Source organism: Cnephaeus nilssonii (assembly GCF_951640355.1).
Source record: "Cnephaeus nilssonii genome assembly, chromosome: X".
Classification (NCBI taxonomy): domain Eukaryota; kingdom Metazoa; phylum Chordata; class Mammalia; order Chiroptera; family Vespertilionidae; genus Cnephaeus; species Cnephaeus nilssonii.
Genome location: NC_137071.1, coordinates 79,761,724 through 79,777,872, shown reverse-complemented (window position 1 = coordinate 79,777,872; position 16,149 = coordinate 79,761,724). Strand labels below are relative to the sequence as shown.

Sequence of the window (16,149 nt, the reverse complement as noted above, 5' to 3'; positions counted from 1 at the left end):
CTGCTTCCATGTTTTTCTAGTTCTCTGAAAAATATTTTCCCTTCAAATTTTAGAATCTAAAATCTACTCCAACTTAAGTTTACACAAAGTACTTTGGAATAGTATTTCTCAGCCAGGGACAATTTTGCCCCTCTTCCCACTGATGGAACATGTGGCAATGTCTGGAGACATTTTGGGTTATTAAACTGGGGGAAGAGTGCTATGGCATGTAGTGGATAGAGTCCAGGGATGCTACTAAGCATCCTACAGTGCACAGGACAGCGCACCATAAAGTATTACCCATCCCAAAATATCAGTAGTGACAAAGTTGAGAAACTCTACCCCAGAATAAGATTTATTTATACCTTTAAAAATTACAATGTAGGGGGAAAGATGGAGAAAATAATAAAAACCTTCAGTATACAAACCCATTTCTGGGAAATAGCCCCCGGAAATTTTCTGGTAACCTCTTCCTTTCCGACTAGGCATAGCATTCCAGGCAGGAACAGGTGTCACTTGAGTAACTGGTTTTAAGTTAGCCAGTGGAACGACATGCCTTAAAGTTAAAGATACCAATATGAAGCCATTGCAGCAGACTTAATTCTCATTTGCTACACATAGCCACCCTTTCTGCTTCATTTTCCAGTGTATTCCACTTAAATCTATTGACAGTTTTCCTGTTGAGGTTTTCTCTTTAAGTTTAGGAAACCTAAGAGTAGTTTGTACCATTTCACAGATGTTTGTAGTACAAATCACCTTCCAGAGGAATGACTGTGGTAAACTAGTTTAGAAATATTTGTTGCATCTCCTTAGAGGAGGATTATATTTTCCTACCCCACTGACGTCAGACTCAGCTACATTATGTAACTGATGCTTTAAGAGCCAACACATGGTTTGTCATGGTATAATTTTTTCTGTCTATAATAGAGCCTTCTTGGCCAGGGTCCCCTTTGCTTCATTGTTTTTTAGCCTGTCAGGTATGTGGACGAAAGGAGCCACATGCTAACCTGACAAGCTCAGGGGAGGCCTGCATGGCAGTCTTGCAAACTCAGAGACCTAGAATAACCACAAAAGATGGTTTGAAATTAAATATTTAACTACAAACAGGTTATAGTGGGTAGTCATGTCCTAGGCCGATATTTTCCCTGACAAAGATCAACTTAGATCTTCTATACTGAGCCCATTTGCCTTTTTGCCTCTAAAATAACATAATCTGTGAGATGTCTGGTTAACTTGTAACTTCCTTTTTACCCCGGACCCCTCAGGGCACAACAAATGGCACCAGGACATTCCCTTATTGTTATTGTTATCAAGTTAATTGTCAACTGTTAATTATGTTAAAGTATCCTGTATCCATCTCTGTAAGAGAAGCACATGTCCATCATTTCACTTTTTGCCCTATCCCAGAGGTTTCCCCGCTTTACTTTATCCCACCTCCCTAATCTATCACCAATGAATTTCATGTAACGCACTTACGTCCCTTTCCTTTGATTGCAATGTATAAATATAGATGTAACCCTCCATTCTCTGGAGCATTATCTCAACTCATTGAGGTTCTGCTTCCCAGCAAATGTCGACAGTTTGGCTCAAATAAACTCACAAAAATTCTTTACAGGTTTCAATGTTGTTTTTTCCGTTAACAGGTAAATAATACATAACATGCAAAATGAGCAAGAAGTGACCTTATTGTTTTAAACTGCTGAGATTTTATTTTTTTGGTTATTACGGCAGTATAGCCTAGTTCCGTGGTCAGCAAACAGCGGCTCGCGAGCCACATGGGGCTCTTTGGCCCCTTGGGTGTGGCTCTTCCACAAAATACCATGGCCTGGACAAGTCTATTTTGAAAAGTGGTGTTAGAAGAAGTGGCGTTAGAAGAAGTTTAAAAAATTTGGCTCTCAAAAGAAATTTCAATCGTTGTACTGTTGATATTTGGCTCTGTTGACTAATGAGTTTGCCGACCACTGACCTAGTTTAATGGTTCTCAAAGTAGACCAATAGCATCAATATCATCCAGAAACTTGTTAGAAGTTCAAATTCTTGGGCCCCACCACAGACTTACTAAATCAAAAACTTTGGGGATGGAGCTCATCAATCTGTGTTATAGCATACTCTCCAGACAGTTCTGAAACATGTTAAAAGTTTGAGAATGACTGGACTAGCTGAGTTGCTGTGACACTGGAAAACCAGCTTTCCCATTAGTATGAACAGTTTTTAACAGCATTCTGTTGTACTTAATATTTATAGTAAGTTGGCTAGTGACTAGGATTTATAAACTTTTATACATAGGTATACAGTCATATGTTGCTTAACAAAGGAGGTACATGCGGAGAAATGCATCGTTAGGCAATTCCATCATTGTATGGACATCATAGAGTGCACTTAACACAAACCTAGATGGTCTAGCCTACTATACACCTAGGCTCTAAGCCTATGCAGCATGTTACTATACTGAATACTGTAGGCAATTATAACACGATGATGGTATTTGTATATCTAAACAAAGGAAAAATAGTTTAATAATATGGTGCAAAAGTTAAAAAATGATACACCTGTATAGGGACTTACGATGAATGGAGCTTGAAGGACTGGAAGCTCTGAGTGAGTGATGAGTGAATGTGAAGGCCTAGGACATTAATGTACATCACTGTAGGCTTTATAAACATTGTCTCACAAGCCCTCCCCCTGAATCCTTCCTACAGGGTCAGAAATAGAACATGAAAGCTGCCAATGCTGCTCCATGAACTCTGTGAGCTGGATGAACATTAACATGAATCATTATGTTGGATGGATTAATTAGAAATATGTTAGAGAAACTGGCTGGGTAAGGAGTGGATCACCACAATAGTGACTGCAGGAGGGAGTGAAAGGTGGCCCGAGGATCAGTAGGAATAAGAAACCAAGATGGAGAGATAAAGGAACATAGGGATTATTGTGGCAATGTGGTTTGGGCTATTGCATGTTGAAGCAATGGTTAGATTAAAAAACTTTGTGGTGTTTAACATGGAGAGGGTATAGAACGGGGGACTCAAATAGTTTGACTTTGGAAATTTGTTATTGATTCCATTCACACTATATAGCATAGGGGCTCTCTCTGGCATTGCACTGATGGAAGAAATAAAACTTTTCTGTTTTAGCTATGACAACCTGAACATATTCCCAAAGAATAGGGACAGGCTGGCTCCATACTATCACAGAAAGCTGATACTAATTATCAGTGGCACTTAATATCTGTTAAAGTAGCTCCTGTGGACTTGTGTCCTTGTACAGAATCTTATGTCCTCAACCAAGAATTTACAGCAATGAACTATGAAGACCTTGGGCTACATCTGGGAGGACTGACTACAGTGCCCTTTGAGTATGTAGTGCTAAAGGAACAGGCTGCTCTGTGCTGAAACAGCTCAGTGGCTGACTGATAAGGATGTGACCCATGCACTCACAACTGAGGTGCTGTGAGAGGGAATCTACTGCCACGCTGCACAGATATTGCTTCCATCAGAGGAAAAAAATAATTCCTCCTGAACTGTGCATCCTTCCATTTCTTATAGAAAATTCAACTCCATTATAATCTTAAGAAATCACTGTCATAAACTGAAATGTCATTATGCAACACATAACTGTACTGAGATTTTATACTTTAGCATACACTTTTACAATTCAAGATAAGTCATGTTAGGCTAGTACCAGATATAACTAATATCCTGGTAATTCTCAATTTAATATTTAAAAAAGGCATCAGCAGCCAAAGTTTTCAGTAATTCAACACGTTATTATATTCTTACTTTTCTGCCAATTCTTCAATGAAAACTGTTACTGAATTGTTCTCATTTCCAACTTCCTGAATATGAGCATTATAATATCTTCCATCTGATTCCAAACGAACCTGAAAGAGGGGAAGAGACAGTTAGAATACATTTACTTTCAAGTCTATTGGCAGATCTGGCTTCTGCCAAACAAAAATACTGTTCCCCAAATGAAGTTCAGTATCTACTTATTAAAGCAGCTGATAATCAGCACTGCCAGTCTGGTTCAATGGAGGTTGCACATGCTGAAAGAGTCTTACATCTAATCACAAAAATTTATAATTTAAATTTAACACAAACATTTAAAAATTTTCTAGAATTTTGCAAATTAGTTTTGTTGAACTCATATTAATGACTAAAACCACAATCTTTAAAAAAAATTACTGATTCTTCAAAGAAGACACTAACCTGACATTTGTCTCCCAAATAGTAATGTTTCCCAGCATACTCCATGTAATCAGCTTTTTGAAGTTCTGTTAAAAGAAAGGATCAAGCTCAACTAAACTGTTTCCTTTCCTATTTTATTTTACATCATTTAATTTTCTAATGCACTTTTACCAAGGTGTTTTTACAATGCTACCACTGTAAGCTAAAATTGAGGTGAGGGGTAGTCCTAAAGGGTCATTTATCACTCGTGATAGGTTATTTCTGTAGTCAATTTAAGGAGACTTCCAAATATAGTTTTGTGCTACAAAACACAAATATACATTTCTCGAACCTCCCAGGTGGAACAATTTGGTTCACAGAAAACCAACTGTGGACCAAGTTGTTCACAGAAAAAAATGTCTAGGTCTTGAAACCAAACCAGTTTTGGAACTGAACCCTTTCAAGCTGATACCTCAGCAAGACAAAAAGTGTCTCTCAGGCAACAAAGGAGAGAATGCCTTTGTTGTTGGCATCAATGGATTAGCATAATTTTGAAAGATAAAGAGGCCATCAAGAGAGTTAATGGTGCTAAGGTTGTGAAAGAAACAATGACCATAGGCAACTGAAGAGATGGAAAAACTACTGTTGATTTGGATTAACAAAAAGCAGTTAGCCAGTGACAATCATTTCAGAGGCAGTGATATATGAACAAGCAAAAGTACTGCATGCTGACCTGAAAGACACCCCTGTACCCAGTGCTAAAAGGGATTAGTTTAAGGCTAGTAGAGGGTGGTTGGATAAATTTAAGAAAAGAAGTATTTATAGATTAAACAGTGCATTTGACATGTACTATATATAAGAAAGTTTAAAATAGGAATCATTTGGGGATCTGGAATGGATTAATTCATTACATTATTTCTAATGGGGAAAAAAAATAATTCAGTTTTTGAATAAATCACTTCTCAAACAGCCTTCTGGAATGAACTAAGTTCGAGAACCAAGGTTCCACTGTAAGTGGAAATTAGGAGGTTGCAAATTTAGAGTTTGTCAAACACCAGTAAGATAAAATTTGAAAGTAACACATCTCAATTAAAAAAAGAAATACAAAGCTTCTTCAAAGGAACCTATTATTTTTAACAACTTACTGTGTTCCATTAGGTCATAACCTCATTCTATATTGCTAACTATACCCTGGTTCACATGGTTCAAGAAATATGAGACATTAAAGGCTACCTCTAAGGCAGAACTTTAAGGCCTACTTTGACCAACTTAATTATCTAATAAAGGAGAGAGAAATACCTGTTTTGAGAGTTGGCAAACTACACAACTCTGCCACAAAACTTTACTTATGGACACTGAAATTTGAATTTCACATAATATACTGTTTTGAATTTTTTCTACCATTCAAAAATTTAAAGACCATTCTTAATTCACATACCATACAAAAACAGGTGGCAGGTCAGATTTTGTTTACAATCCATAGTTTGCCAACACCTGATCAACTCATTTATTAATAAGGGGAGTTTTAACCCTTTAAATGTAAGATAGGTTTATTTCTAGTTACTACAAGTTTCTGGTACTCTTAGTTATCTAAAGGCTGCCTCCACAGAGTCTTTGCAAAGTTGAAATACCAGATAAACATCAGACTCTAAAAGATCCCACTTCTAAAACCATTTGTTCCTCCTTTGGATTCATATCATGTATTAAGGCAAAAAGTAAGTACATGCCTGTTTTTCATCACAGTACATTGAAAATGTCTCTTATTAAAAACAATTTACAAAATTATTCTCCTAAATCTGTCAGGATTCAAAAGTATCCTGTTGATATTTCATTACCTTTTCTGCTGTCCAACCAAACATCAAATTCTACATTACGATAGATTTCTGGATCCAAAGCTTTGAGCACCTTATAGGGGAAGTGCACCTTGGATGGATTTTCTGGAGACTAAAACAAAAATAATCATGCTACAAACTCACCATCTTTAGCTTAAGTCTTTCTTCTATGAAGAAAAATTAAGGTTCTTTTCTTGCCTTTTTTTTAAAGCTATGTACATATGACTTCCTTTCCTTCTTTATTAAAATAAGATATAAATTCCACAATAAATTTTACAGTATATTTAAAAATCAGAAGACTAAAGAAGCAATATGCAAATAATCTAAAAGGTTTTGGACGGCAGAAGGGAAATATTGTCTCAAGCAGCCAACAATTCAGGATACATCATATATAAATCAATGCAACACTGACCAAGATTAAAGACTCAGTCAGAGCTACTTGACAAGTTTTCCCTTGGTATGCACACAGAGGTGCAAGTGCTTCTGTACCCTAAAATCAACTGGAAAAATATGAAAAGTTTATTTCATTTTGGTTAAAATCTGTGATAATTTCCAAAGAAATTACCTTTTCCTTCTGCTTTCCTAGAATTTCACCATATTCAATACTGTTCCCAAATTACCAGCACTTGGGGCATACAGAGAGATTGTTATAACAGTACAAGTGGCCTGGTGCATGAAATTCGTGCACATTAAAAAGGAAGAGACCCAGATCTAGCCGGTCCCATCCCCATTGGGCAAGACCCAGACCCGGCCGGCCCAACCCCCGTCAAGCCCCGCTAGCAGGGGATGGAGCGTCAAGTCTCCAGCCAGCACTGGGCGGAGACGCAGCATCAAGTCTCCGCCTTGCCGCGCACGCAACCCTGCCCACCCGCGCCTGCAGCACATGCAGCCTCCTGCTGATTGGTCGTTATGGTGTGAGGGTGTCACAGCCATTAGCATATTAGCTCTTTATTATATAGGATTTGTCCTATTTAGCTAGCCTCAAATGTAATGTCTGCTTAATTTTAAACCTATACAAATAAACTGTCTCCTGTGTCAGGATTATTACCTATTTTCTTTGAGTAGACAGGGATAAGCATTATATTCTTTAATGACAAAAAGAAAACTCAGTGTTATAAAATTGATTACAAACTATCCATTGAGTCTAGAATATTATTTTATCTTGAAAACAACAGCTTCTGACATTTCTCAAGTGTTCAGTTTGCTTTGAAAAAATTCTGCAATTCCATAATAAAAATTCAGAGAACATTGAGCACACATTTTACATTTTCAAATTAAGACTTCCACAAAGGGAAATATCAACTCCTCCCCATCCCCATATTACTAGAATGGATGATGTGATTTCAACTAGTTTAAGTTATAATACTGCAAACCAAGGTTATAGTCTTTGCTCTAGAAAAATCTCAAACCTTTGCTTCTTCTGTTCCTTTATTGTACCCCTCTGGTATATTTTCAACATTGCAGCAAGCACCCAATTCTTCAGTCCTAATTGAAAAGATTTAGAACAAAGAGCTTCATATAAATGTAGCAGCTAAGAAAATCTTAAATCTAACGACTATTCTACCACCTAGTGGTACTAAAGTAGCTCAGTTCTAAAAACGAGGCAAATACTTTTTCACTCAACATTTACATTTATGCTTCTTTGTGTAAGTATGTGCTACAATATGCTTAGCAGATTACCCCCTATATTTTATAATTCCTGTGGGGACACATCATTAAGATGGTCCCTATGATCCCCATCCTCCCAGTGTTCACGTGTCCTAAGTTTGCTTCTAACCGATAAACAGTATACCGTTACATTGTGTAAGAATGTAGTGCTTGTCTTGCTAGTTTCTCTCTCTTGCTTAAGGAAACAAGCAGCCATGTTAACCAAACCCATGTGGCAAGAAACTGAGTATTACCTTTGGCTGATGGACATAAAACTGGTTTTCAGTCCTAGGGCTGCAAGGAACTGAAAGCTACCAAGAACCATGTGAGTGGGAAGGTGGACCCTTCCTCAGTCACAGCTCCAGAAAAGAACTCAATCCCTGCTAACACCATAACTGCAGTCTTTTGAGATCCTTAAGTAAAAGATCCAGCTAAGCTATGCCCAGATTCCTAACCCATATAAATTGTGAGATATGTGTGTTGTTTAAAGCTGCCAAATTTATGGTAATATTGTTACATAGCAATAGATAATAAATAGGAGTAACCAAGATGGCGGCAAAGTTAAACAACTAAACTGCCGCCGCGCACAACAATTTAAAAAAATACAACTAAAAGACAAAACGTCTACCACCCAGAACCACGGGAAAGATGGCTGAATGGTAGATTTACAACTAAGAAGGAAAAAGAAAGGAGAACAAACGTGGAAAAGCTGAGGTACAGAGGCACGCGTAGCAGGCTGGTGGCGGGCAACGGGGCGCGCGGCTTTTTTTCAACCCAAAGGGAGACAAGCTCCCAATCACTCTGAAACCCAGTTTCTGGGGACACGCGGGGGACCCAGACACCTACGGGGAGAAGCTGGACTCTCGGCCATCAGGTCGGAAAGTGAGAGTGACTTTCTTGCAGAGGTGCGCCCAGCAATCAGTGTTTACTGCACTGGAGCGTGGGACGGGGGAATTGGAAACGCAGAAAGGCAGAGACGGCTGACAGCAGCCATCGCCAGTTTGCCACACCCTAGCCTAGTGGCGCCCTGAGACCCCGCCCCACACATTCTACAAACCCGCCCAGGATTCACACAGCGGCTTTTGCATATAAATGGTCTGTTCTGCCGAAACCGGTTTGGCTCAGTGGATAGAGCGTCAGCCTGCGGACTCAAGGGTACCAGGTTCGATTCCGGTCAAGGGCATGTACCTTGGTTGCGGGCACATCCCCTGTAGGGGGTGTGCAAGAGGCAGCTGATCGATGTGTCTCTCTCATCGATGTTTCTAACTCTCTATCCCTCTCTTCCTCTCTGTAAAAAAAATCAATAAAATATAATAAAAAATAAATAAATTAAAAAAAAATAAATGGTCTGTTCTGTGGAAACTTAACCAAATCAACTGAAGCTCCAGTCAGACTGCTCCAAAACCACTTAAGCAAAGAGGAGAAAACTAGTTCTTGCTGTAGCTCCTGCTGGGGGGCCTCAGACAGTAGCTGACCTGCACCCCATTGGAGATCCAGAAACTAGGGCATCTAGTGATCGGTGTGAAACGACACCAGATTTCAACCACTCTCATAAGGGACACATTCAAGAGGCAGACTCAGTGAGCGCCAAAGCCCTACAGGAACAAGTTCCGCCCCATAAACGTGTCTCCAGCACAGCAATTCCTCCTTTATAGACACAACGGGTCCTCATAGCCAATTGGCCTGGAGGTCAATTCCTCCCAGTGACACCAACAACAATCAAGACTTAACTACAACAAGGCTGCACACATAGTCCATTAAGGGGTGCACCAAGAGCGTCCACCTCAGGTAACTGGGAGGCTGAGCCATTAAACCAATAGGACACCTAGTACACAAAGCTACCCAACCAACTAAGGGAAGCAGCAAAAATGAGGAGGAAAGGAAACAGATCCCAAACGAAAGAAATGGAGAACAAACGAATGGACATAGAGTTCAAAACCACGGTTATAAGGTTTTTCAAGAATTTCATGGAAAAGGCCGATAAATTTAATGAGACCCTCGAGGATATGAAAAAGGACCAACTAGAAATGAAACATACACTGACTGAAATAAAAAATATTATACAGAGACCCAACAGCAAACTAGAGGAACGTAAGAATCAAGTCAAAGATTTGGAATACAAAGAGGAAAAGGACACGCCTCCAGAAAAACAAGAAGAGAAGAGAATTCAGAAAGTAGAAGATAGTGTAAGAAGCCTCTGGGACAATGTCAAGCGTACCAACATCAGAATTATGGGGGTGCCAGAAGAAGAGAGAGAGCAAGACACTGAAAACCTATTTGAAGAAATAATGACCGAAAACTTCCCCCACCTGGTGAAAGAAATAGACTTACAAGTCCAGGAAGCGCACAGAACCCCAAATAAAAGGAATCCAAAGAGGACCACACCAAGACACATCATAATTAAAATGCCAAGGGCAAAAGACAAAGAGAGAATCTTACAAGCAGTAAGAGAAAAACAGTTAGTTACTTACAAGGGAGCACCCATAGGATTGTCAGCTGATTTCTCAATAGAAACTATGCAGGCCAGATGGGAGTGGCAAGAAATAGTCAAAGTGATGAATAGCAAGAACCTACAACCAAGACTACTCTACCCAGCAAAGTTATCATTCAGAATTGAAGGGCTGATAAAGAGCTTCAAAGATAATAAAAAGCTAAAGGAGTTCATCACCACCAAACCAGTATTATATGAAAAGCTGAAAGGTATTATTTAAAAAGAGGAAAAAGAAGAAAAAAGTAAAGATAAAAATTATGAACAACAAATACATATCTATCAACAAGTGAATCTAAAAGTCAAGTGAATTAAAAATCTGAAGAACAGAATAAACTGGTGAACATAATAGAATCAGGGGCATAGAATCGGAGTGGATTGATAATTCTCAGGAGGAAAGGGGTGTCTGTGTGGGGGGTACGGGAAGAGACTGGACAAAATCATACACCTATGGATGAGGACAGCGGGGGGGAGGTAAGGGCAGAGGGGGGTTGGGAACTGGGTAGAGCGGAGATATGGGGGGGGAAAAAGAGAAACAATTGTAATAATCTGAACAATAAAGATTTATTAAATTAAAAAAATAGATAATAAATACACCCTGCCTTCCTAATACTATAGTTTCCTTAAGCCAAAGTTCTTTAAAAAACAATCAGTAAAGATTGAAGCAACTTTTACCTTGGTATATAGTTGGCTGCCCCTTGCATTCTCAAATATCACCAAAAAATAAAATAAAATTCAGAGCATTAAATATCAAAGAAATAGAACTACAAGGCAAGAAGATAAGGTGACACCTGTCTTAAAGACAAGTTTTAAGACACTCAGCTCTTAAAACTTCCCTTAGCTTGAGATAGAATCTTTTCTACTAGCTGGTTGTGTGTGTCAAGTAACCACTCTGAACCTCAATTACCATCTACAAAATTATGGTGCTAGTTTACAATCAGTTTTTATTTTTCTCAATGTGTGGTCCATGGCCTATCTATATCAGAATACTTGAGTATATTTGTTTAAAAAGCATATTCCTGGCTTTACTCTGACCTGAAATTTTGTGAAGGTAGGATCAAAAATCTGCCTTTCTAATAAGCACCCTAAGTAATTCATATATAACTGAAGTTTGAGAGTCACAGGATTAGACAGTTCTAAATTGTTTTCCAACAATAAAAAACAACAACAATCTGCTTCTGACTTTGACAGAACCCCAAAAGCCTGAGCATCTAACAACACAACACATCTTTTTGGCAAAACTTCTCTTCTCCCATTAAAAAAAAAATATTCCTACACATAGATGAGAGAGAGAGAGAGAGAGAGAGAGAGAGAGAGAGAGAGAGAGAGAGAGAGAGGGAGGGGTCTAAGTCAGTCATAAAAGCTTTCCAGGTCTCTTCCACTTCCAAATGATGACACACAGAGAGATGATGATCTTGCCGTTGATATTCCCTTTCCCTTTATTACCTATCTGGAGTTAAACTCTTGTAGGCAACATGGACATCCTCACTGCTAGTGACAGCATTGTTTCTGTTCTTCTTAGAACCACTTCGAAACAATTCAACTGCAGTCTTCAATGCTTCTTCATCCACAACAAACACATCTTTATAGAGAATTTCATACAATACAGCTAAAGAAAAAATGGTCAAAACTCCAATTATCAAAACAACGTTTTTAAAGTAACAATGTGAAAACAGCCACAACCCAGTATACAAATTCAATAGTTGCAAACAAGGTTTTTAAAAAGCTATTATGGAAGGTTCCTCAATTTAAAGACTGGCAACAAATCACACCCAAACATTTATAAAGCCTTCACATACCTTGACAAACAGCTGCACTTGACTGAAACTGTTTTGAGTACACTGAATCGTAATGGCCATTACTTGAATAGCAGAGTAGAATCTGAAGAAAAGGAAAATACACAGAACCATTAAGTGAACGTTACAACATCCTACAACCATGAGATACTTTAAATTAAGTAATGAATCAGAAAACTGATAAACTAAGTGAATGTGTTTTGTTTTAAAAAGTGACTTTTAGAGCAAAAGGAAGATGGTGGCATAGGTAAACGCCTGTATTCACTGCCTCCCACAATCACATAAAAATTACAACTAAAATACAGAACCATCATCCAGAACCACTGGAAAGCTGGCTGAATTGAAAGCCTACAACTAGAGAGGTAAAGAAGAAAACACACTGAGACTGGTAGCACATGGAGGAGAACAGGCTGGTCCAGAACCCAAGTGTGCTGTTTTTTTTTAGTCAGGAGGGAGATTATCTCTGTGGAGGCTGCCTGGAACAGCAAGGGGTCCCAGCCTCATACCAGACCCCCAGCCCAGGATTCTAGAGCTGGGGAAAGAAGTCTCTAGGGGCAGTAAGAACTACAAGCAATAAAAACCAGTGCGGACTGGAGCTCATTGACACAGAGGCTACTGGAGACCCAGCTGTTCCTCTTAAAGGCCGGCACCATGAACTGAACTTACAAGGTCCCACTTCCTCTGAGCTCCAGAGCAAGGGGGAGGCTCTGAGGAAAACAGACACATAGCAGGAGGAACTGGATTGTCTGCCATTGGGGAAGGAACTCCAGGGCGGCTTTCTCCCAGACAAAGGTGCTTGCAGGGATCATTGTTCTTGTGCTGGGCCCTCCTAGGTCACAGGACTGATTAGAAGCCATTTCTGTTTGCTCCAACCTGGTGATTACTTAAGACCCCCACCTCATCCAATTCACACTAACACCCAAGCTGTGCGCAACAGCTTTTACATATGAATGGCCTGTCCTTGCTCAGGCTAAAATCTCTCAACAAGCTACAGCTAGGTCAAGGAGCCACAAACCTATCAATAAAAGATCCAAGACCCTGCACCAGCACCAGCCTGCCTTGCTTCATAGCTGGGCCTCATCCGGGAACTTCCTAACCAGTACAAAGAGGAAAAATCTGCAGATCTCTCTGTAGCTCCTGTTGGGTAGCCCCAGGCAGTGACTGACTTTGCACCTTCCTGGAGACCCAAGAGCCAGTGCACCCAGTGGTCAGTGTGAGACCATACCAAATTACAACTCTACACATCCATAAGCGACACACTCAAGGGGCAGACTCAGTGAGCACCAAAGCCCCACTGAAGCAAGTCCTGCTCTATAGGGGTATCTCCTGCACAGCAGCTCTCCCACTGAAGTCAGAGCTGGTCCTCACAGCCATTGGCCTAGGGCAGTGGTCAGCAAACTGCGGCTTGCGAGCCACATGCGGCTCTTTGGCCTCTTGAGTTTTTAGCAAAGGCCAGCTTAGGAGTACCTTAATTAAGTTAATAACAATGTACCTACCTATATAGTTTAAGTTTAAAAAATTTGTCTCTCAAAAGAAATTTCAATCGTTGTACTGTTGATATTTGGCTCTGTTGACTAATGAGTTTGCCGACCACTGGCCTAGGGTCAATTCCTCCCAGTGACACTAACAGTAATCAAGTCTCAACTACAAGACTGTGCTCAGAGCCCACAAAGGGGTGCACCTAGAGCTCCCCTAGGTGACTGGAGAGTCTGATCCACTGGGCCCTATAGGACACCTAATACACAAGGCCACTCTACCAACTCAAGGAGACACAGCAGCTCTACCCAACACATAGAAACAAACATAAGAAAGCAGCCAAAATGAGGAGACAGACAAACATGCCACAAATGAAAGAAATGGAAGAAAACAAACTACTGGATATAGAGTTCAAAACCATGGTTATAACATTACTCAAGAATCTTCTAGAAACCTCCAAAAAAATGAAAAAGGACCAGTCAGAAATTAAGCATACACTGACTGAAATAAAGAATAATATACAGGGGTTCAACAGTAGAGTAGAGGATCCTGAGAATCAAATCAACGATTTGAAATATGAGGAAGCAAAAAACACCCAACCAGAAGAGCAAAAAGAAAAAAGAATCCAAAAATATGAAGATAGTGTAAGAAGCCTCTGGGACAGCTTCAAGCATACCAACATTCACATTATGGGGGTGCCAGAAGAAGAGAGAGAGCAAGATATTGAAAACCTATTTGAAGAAATAATGACAGAAAACTTCCCCTAACTGGTGAAATAGACTTATAAGTCCAGGAAGCAGAGTCCCAAACAAGGGGAACCCAAAGAGGACCACACCAAGACACATCATAATTAAAATGCCCCAAAACGACAATGCGGTATCATCTCACACCTGTCAGAATGGCAATCATCAACAAACGACAAGTGCTGGCGAGGATGCGGAGAAAAAGGAACCCTCATGCACTGCTGGTGGGAATGCAGATTGGTGCAGCCACTGTGGAGAACAGTATGGAGCTTACTCAAAAAACTAAAAATGGAATTCCCATTTGACCCAGTGATCCCACTTCTAGGAATATATCCCAAGAAACTAGAAACATCAATCAGAAAGGATATATGCACCCTTATGTTCATAGCAGCACAATTTACCATAGCTAAGATCTGGAAACAGCCTAAATGCCCATCAGCAGATGAGTGGATTAAAAAACTGTGGTACATCTACACAATGGAATACTATGCTGCGCTAAAAAAGAAGGAATTCCTACCATTTGCAACAACATGGATGGAACTGGAGAGCATTATGTTAAGTGAAATAAGTCAGTCAGAGAAAGATAAATATCACATGATCTCACTCATCTATGGGAAATAATGAACAACATAAACTGATGAACAAAAACAGATCCAGAGACAGGGAAGCATAGATCAGACTGTCAAACCTCAGAGGGAAGGTAGGGGAGGGTGGGGGTAAGGGGGAGAGATCAACCAAAGGACTTGTATGTATGCATACAAGCCTAACCAGTGGTCACAGACAACAGGGGTGTGGGGGCATAAGTGGGGGGGTTTGGGAAGGTAATGGGAGATCAGGACAAATATGTAATACCTTAATCAATAAAGAAATTAAAATAAAATGCCAAGGGCTAAAGACAAAGAGAGAATCTTAAAAGCAGCAAGAGAAAAACAGTTATTACCTACAAGAGAGTGCCCATATGACTGTCAGCTGATTTCTCAACAGAAACTATGCAGGCCAGAAGTGAGTGGCAAGAAATATTCAAAATGATGAATAGCAAGGACCTACAACCAAGGTTACTCTACCCAGCAAAGCTATTTTGAAATTGAAGGTCAGATAAAGAGCTTTACAGATAAGAAAAAGCTAAAGGAGTTCATCACCACCAAACCAGTATATGAAACTAGAGGCCCAATGCACAAAATTCGTGCAAGAGTAGGCCTTCCTTCCCCCAGCTGCTGGCACCGACTTCCCTCTGGCACCTGGGAACCAGGCTTCCCTCCAGCCATAGGCAGGCACCCAGGACCCAGGCTTCCCTCGCAGCCCTGACTTTGTCCGGAAGGAAGTCCTGTCTAATTAGCATATTATTATGCTTTTATTATAGATGTTGAAGGGTATTCCTTAAGATTAAGAAGAAAAAGAAAAAGAAAAAATATGAAAATGGCAACAAATACATACCTATCAACAACTGAATCTAAAAATCAAAATAAACAAATAAGAAATCTAATGAACAGAATAAACTGGTGAATAAAAGAACCAGAGACATGGAAATGGAACAGATTGACGATTCTCAGAGAGAAGGGGGTGGTTAGTGAGCCTCAATCACATTCTGATTAATATACCTAACAAATACTAATTTGCAATTTGAAAAGATAGGAACTTTAATAAATTGAACAAGTGAATATAAACACAAGACTAAAGGAGAAGAGACTTCAATTTATTCAAAATGTTATCCACTATACTGAAGAGCAATATATAAATACTAGAAGCCTGGTCCACGAAATTCGTGCACGGTGGGGGGTTGTCCCTCAGCCCAGCCTGTACCCTCTCCAATCTGGGACTCCTGGAGGGATGTCCGAGTGCCTGTTTAGGCCCGATCAATCCAGGACTGCTGGCTCCCAACTGCTTGCCTGCCTGCCTTCCTGATTGTCCCTAACCCCTTCTGCCTGCCAGCCTGATCACCCCCTAACCACTCCGCTGCCAGCCTGGTTGATGCTTAACTGCTCCCCTGCCAGCCTGTTTGCCCCCAACTTCCCTCCTCTGCTG

At 40.0% G+C, this 16,149-nt stretch overlaps 1 protein-coding gene across 1 annotated transcript in view; it reads right to left on the bottom strand.

Annotated features, from left to right (window-relative positions):
• The window catches only part of ALG13 (ALG13 UDP-N-acetylglucosaminyltransferase subunit), an 86,521-nt gene that overhangs the window by 39,079 nt on the left and 31,293 nt on the right, over positions 1-16,149 (bottom strand). The window contains 7 exon segments of the mRNA XM_079765132.1: positions 408-535; positions 3,759-3,859; positions 4,188-4,252; positions 5,981-6,089; positions 7,387-7,462; positions 11,559-11,721; positions 11,912-11,993. Of these exon segments, the coding sequence (XP_079621258.1) occupies positions 408-535; positions 3,759-3,859; positions 4,188-4,252; positions 5,981-6,089; positions 7,387-7,462; positions 11,559-11,721; positions 11,912-11,993 (724 nt within the window).